Below are 5,031 nucleotides of genomic sequence, written 5' to 3'. Positions count from 1 at the left end.
GGTGAGCCTTCTCACTATACTGTACCTGTAAGGGTACCTATGTGTGACCGGAAGGTCTTATATGTTATGAGATGTATGTGTTGTATTTCGTTATGTGATATGTATGTGCTATGTATGTTATGTATGATAAGGACCGGAAGGTCAAGATGATATGGACCGGAAGGTCAAGAGGTTACAGACCGGAAGGTCGATACGGGTAGGGCTGGAAGGTCTACCGGGATTTGGGACGGAAGTCCCCTGAGACACTTGGACCGGAAGGTCCCACAGAGTTATGGCCTGGAAAGGCGTATGTGTTGTATGTGGTATATTGGGGAACTCACTAAGCATTTATGCTTACAGTTGTTGTGTTATGTGTTTCAGGTACTAGCGAGGATCGCGGGAAGGCGCCGACATGATCCGTATACACTTATGGAGTTTATATTTGAGATTCTGGGATATGTTTTGTTATGATAACATTGGATAGATTATGTTTTGATATTACCCTATGAATAAAAGTATGTTTTAAAAATGAAAAATTGTCTTGGAAATTTACGTTGTTACAAGTGAACTCAACAATCTCCTCAGGAGTAGCAGTCGACTCATCGATAACCTTTAGCTCCTTATCGAGGACATACTCTTTGCCCTCATAGCGAGTAATCATTCTGATGTTCCTAATCCATTCATTGAAATTGGAACCATCAAAAGTGACTTTCCCACACAAGTTCATTAAGGAAAAGGAGTATGTAGGGTTTGAGCCAGTAGCAGTGTTGGAAGACATCTGAATAGAAAGAAAGACAAGTTTTATTAGATAAAGATTCCTTAATAAGTCACCCAAATGAAGTATTAAGGCTAGGACCCAACAAAGTATTTATAGTTGGAAGAGGGATGTCGTAATCCAAGCTATAAAATATTTGAAGGTAGGTAAATGACGATTTACCAATGTCCACCACGAAAACGTAATAGATTATTAAGTTTTATTGGATTTGTAATTCCTAGATCTTTTGAGATACATTGAACTTTCAATGGCATGTTTGAATCTCGATTGTGTCCTCTCAAGTTTGTGACTGGGATGCCGAGGATCACAAACAAGGTGTGAATAACCATGCAAATTGACTTGGTACCCTTAACTTTTATCACCTAATCGATGTGCCGGTTAACCACACGCGCTCCACCGATCTATGATAAAATTAATTTACCCTTTTCCACTCTTACTAGTCCTTGTTAGTATGCCGGTTAACCACACGCGCTCCACTAACGACTTGGTAAGGTACAAAGTGTAATTTCATGGGTTAGCACCTATTTCACATTTTCCTAAAGTAACTAAGATTGGAAATTATTAAAGTATAGTTACTTTATAATTTTAATTAGGATTTAAAGTCCTTGTCCTATCCGTTCGACTAACGACCCTCCACCAGTCAAGGAAGCGGTGGGTGAGAGTGGACACCCATTAAGCTGCCATTTTATAGGCAACAACCTTATACCCCCCCTTATAGACCGGCTTCGTGAATGAGGCCTACTAATGCTAAGACTGACTTATACTTATACATATATATATATATATATATATATATATTTAAACTTTTACTATAATAATAGTATAAGGGTTGAATTTTAAACTTTTAAAATTCTAGGGTTCAATTTGGAAATTAAAGTATTAGGGTGTAAGACTTTACAAATTCCAAAACTTGAGGGCAATTATTAAAACTATTCAAGACTTTTCATTTCATAACTTATGAGTTTAATGGTCCATTAAAATGAAGACTCTTCATTTTATGTAACCTCTTATTCTTTAATGACACTTTTAAAGAAGCGACTTTTGGTTATCCATATCTTGAGGACAAGTTATGGACTCCATCATTAGCCATTAAGATCAAGAATCATACTTACAATCAAGTTACACATAATTCCTATGATCTTCTAAAACTCACAAGAACATGAACATTCATATCAAAATTTCAAGAATCATATTAACACATATAAAACATGGAATTTTGATATTTGCCATTGTAAATGGATTAGCATAAGCATTACACCATCTAAAACAAGTTTTAAAACAACAAAACAGTTTAGGGTAATGTTTCTAGTCCATTTCCAGCAGCAAAACTCGAAAAACTGCATTTAGGGGCTCCTACTCGTCGAGTGCAAGAACCTACTCGACGAGTAGGATGAATTTTCACATAGACTCGTCGAGTACCCCATGGACTAGGCGAGTTCATGCTGCAGATAGCAGTTTTTTGAGCTTTTTCAACAAGTTTGCATCAAGTATGAAGAAAACAAGCCTAGTCTCTGATACCACTGTTGGGTTTTGAGCATTCTAACATTCATATGGTGTACATGCAACCCTAGAACCCTTGGATCTATGTTTTCTCTAAAATACAGGAAAATTTGATTTTCCAAGGTTTACTTCCTAACTAGCATGTTATGGGGAACTTGTAATACAAAACTCAAGTAGAATAACATACCTTTTAGTAGCTTGGATTCCTTGATGACTTTGTGAGCCTAGCACCCCAAATGTGATGCCTCAAATGCTTCAAACAACACCACAATACTTGGAATAACATTTAGAGAATTTCACTAACACCTCAAAATCGGCTAGCCCTATTTTTTGTTTTTATATGTGCCGATTTTGCTAGACAAGGGGTGTTTATATAGTTGTGACACAAGTAGGGTTACACCATGTAAACCCTAAATGTCATGGCTTTCGATATTCCATGATCCATGGGTTTGTAACCTCCATGGACTATCCATGGAGCACCTTATGGGTTTTAACCCAATCCATACAAACCATGGATCATTTGCCCACTATACAAGAATAGATTACTTACACAATCAACCCCATATATTTAATTAGTCTCTTTTTGATCACTTAATTAATTCCAGATTAATTCTTTGATCAATACTAATTAAATAATATTATTAATATATTAGTACTTATAATATATTAATTAAACTTAAGTGTCCTCTCTCCCATTTTGGTCTATCAAAGTATTCCAATGCCATGCAACCCAAATGGACCATGCCGGGTCGGGTCAAGTACATACCAAATATAGTTATGGACTTAGACACTATATCCAACATATGGACCTAACATTAACTTCATATATAATTTCCGTTAGATCATCACGAAGTGTGAGACCCTCATCTTAAATGCTTTGTCGCTTCTTTCCTCTTTTGGGATCGCTCCATATTGGATGTATTATAAAATTGGTGTGATCCATGATCTCAAAGGATTCCAATTATTTGGATCAAGATCGTGATAATTAGGATCCTGGAGAGCGGGTTGAGGGCTAGGATGCTCAATTGTTACAATATTGGTTGTCTGGTCACGGTCGTCGGGATCTTTTGGTCTTTGGGCAGGATCCTCAATCGTCTGGATCATTACATGGATTATTGGGATTCTAGTTTCCGGTGGGATCCTAAGGGAAGATCCTAGATTGGATAATGCATCTCCTTCGACATTATCTTCCGTATGAACTTGGTTTAGGCTAAAATATTCGAATACGGAGGCTAATTTTTTAAGAATTTGAAGGTATGATGCTTGCCTTTCGCATTTAACTGAATACGATCCATTAAAGTGGTTAGTAATAAATAACGAATCGACGTATACCTGGAGATCGTTGATTTGAAGATCCTTGGCTTGTTTAAGTACCATGATTAGTGCTTTGTATTTCGCTTCGTTTTTCGTTGCATCGAACACACAGCTAATGGTCTGGGGTAGTATGTCCCCATGTAGCAATTTTAGTATGATACCAAGGCCGGTTCCTTTTTGTTTGGATGCTTTGTCCGTGAAGAGCGTCCATGTTCCCATGTTTTCTTCTTCTAGAAGTTGTTGAGTTTCTGTTTCCTCTTCGGCTTGTAGATCATCACTAAAGTCAGCCACAAAGTCTGCTAGTGCTTGCGACTCTATTGCAAATTTTGGTTCATACTTTATGTCAAATGCGCTGAGCTTCACTGACCACTTAGCCATCCTTCCTGACATCTCTGGTTTCCTCATAACATTCTTAATTGGATAATTAGTTTTTTCATGTATGGCATGAGTCTCAAAATAATGACTTAACTTATTAGAAGTTGTAACTAGTGCAAGTATTACCTTTTCAAGATGAGAAAACCTCGTCTCGGCATCTAGGAGACTTTTACTTATGTAGTAAATGGGATGTTGGTACCCATCAAGATCCTTGGCCATGAATACACTTTCAAAATTTGAGGATACTGAAACGTATAGGAGGAGCGGTTCTAAATCTAATGGTTTTACTAATACGAGTGCTAAACTAAAGTATTTTTTAAGTTATTGGAAGGCGTTTTTGTGCTCCTCGTTACATTTTTGTGCATGTAAGAAGGCATCCTTCTTCATTGTTGGCTAATAGTACATCAGCCTTAATATTTTGGAGCATAAGTATCTTCCCTCAGTATGGTTTCCACAGTCTCCTCCATGTATATCTTTTACGAGTTTTGTAACTTCGTGATCTTCCAAACATCTTAGGTATGAACCTGCCATAGACTTCTTATATAATTTACCTTAGATCATCACAAAGTGTGAGACCCTCATCTTAAATTCTTTGTCACTTCTTTCCTCTTTTGAGATCGTGCCATCTTGGAGGTATTCTATAATGGGTTGATATAGGATCTCTGAGGATCCTAATTATTTGGATCGAGATCCTGATCGTTAGGATCCTAGAGAGAGGGTTGAGGACTAGGATCCTCAATATTTTCAATATTGGTTGTCTGCTCACGGTCGTCGGGATCTTTTGGTCTTTTGGTGGGATCCTCAATCGATGGGATGATTACATGGATTATTGGGATCCTAGTTTCGGTGGGATCCTAAAGGAAGATCCTAGATTGGATAATGCATCTGCTTCGGCATTATCTTCCTTGTTAACTTGTTTTAGGCTAAAAGATTCGAATTCGGAGGCTAATTTTTTAACAATTTGAAGGTATGATGCTAGCCTTTCGCATTTAACTACATATGATCCATCAAAGTGGTTAGTAATTAATAAAGAATCGATGTATACCTGGAGATCCTTGATTTGAAGATCCTTGGCTTATTGAAGTCCC

General features: G+C 37.3%; 1 protein-coding gene across 1 annotated transcript; it reads right to left on the bottom strand.

The window, feature by feature from the left end:
- Positions 1 to 3,175: 3,175 nt before the first annotated feature.
- On the bottom strand, positions 3,176 to 4,162 carry LOC145131159 (uncharacterized). Its single transcript, XM_079065888.1, has one exon. It carries the CDS (start codon positions 4,160 to 4,162, stop codon positions 3,176 to 3,178), a length of 987 nt encoding a protein of 328 aa, XP_078922014.1.
- Positions 4,163 to 5,031: the final 869 nt, after the last annotated feature.

The sequence above is a fragment of the Lactuca virosa genome, chromosome 1 (assembly GCF_052849685.1).
Source record: "Lactuca virosa cultivar CGN04683 chromosome 1, Lactuca_virosa_CGN04683_v6, whole genome shotgun sequence".
In the NCBI taxonomy this organism is placed as follows: Eukaryota; Viridiplantae; Streptophyta; class Magnoliopsida; order Asterales; family Asteraceae; genus Lactuca; species Lactuca virosa.
The sequence above is the reverse complement of the archived record's forward strand: the minus strand, read 5'-3'. Positions and strand labels throughout refer to the sequence as shown.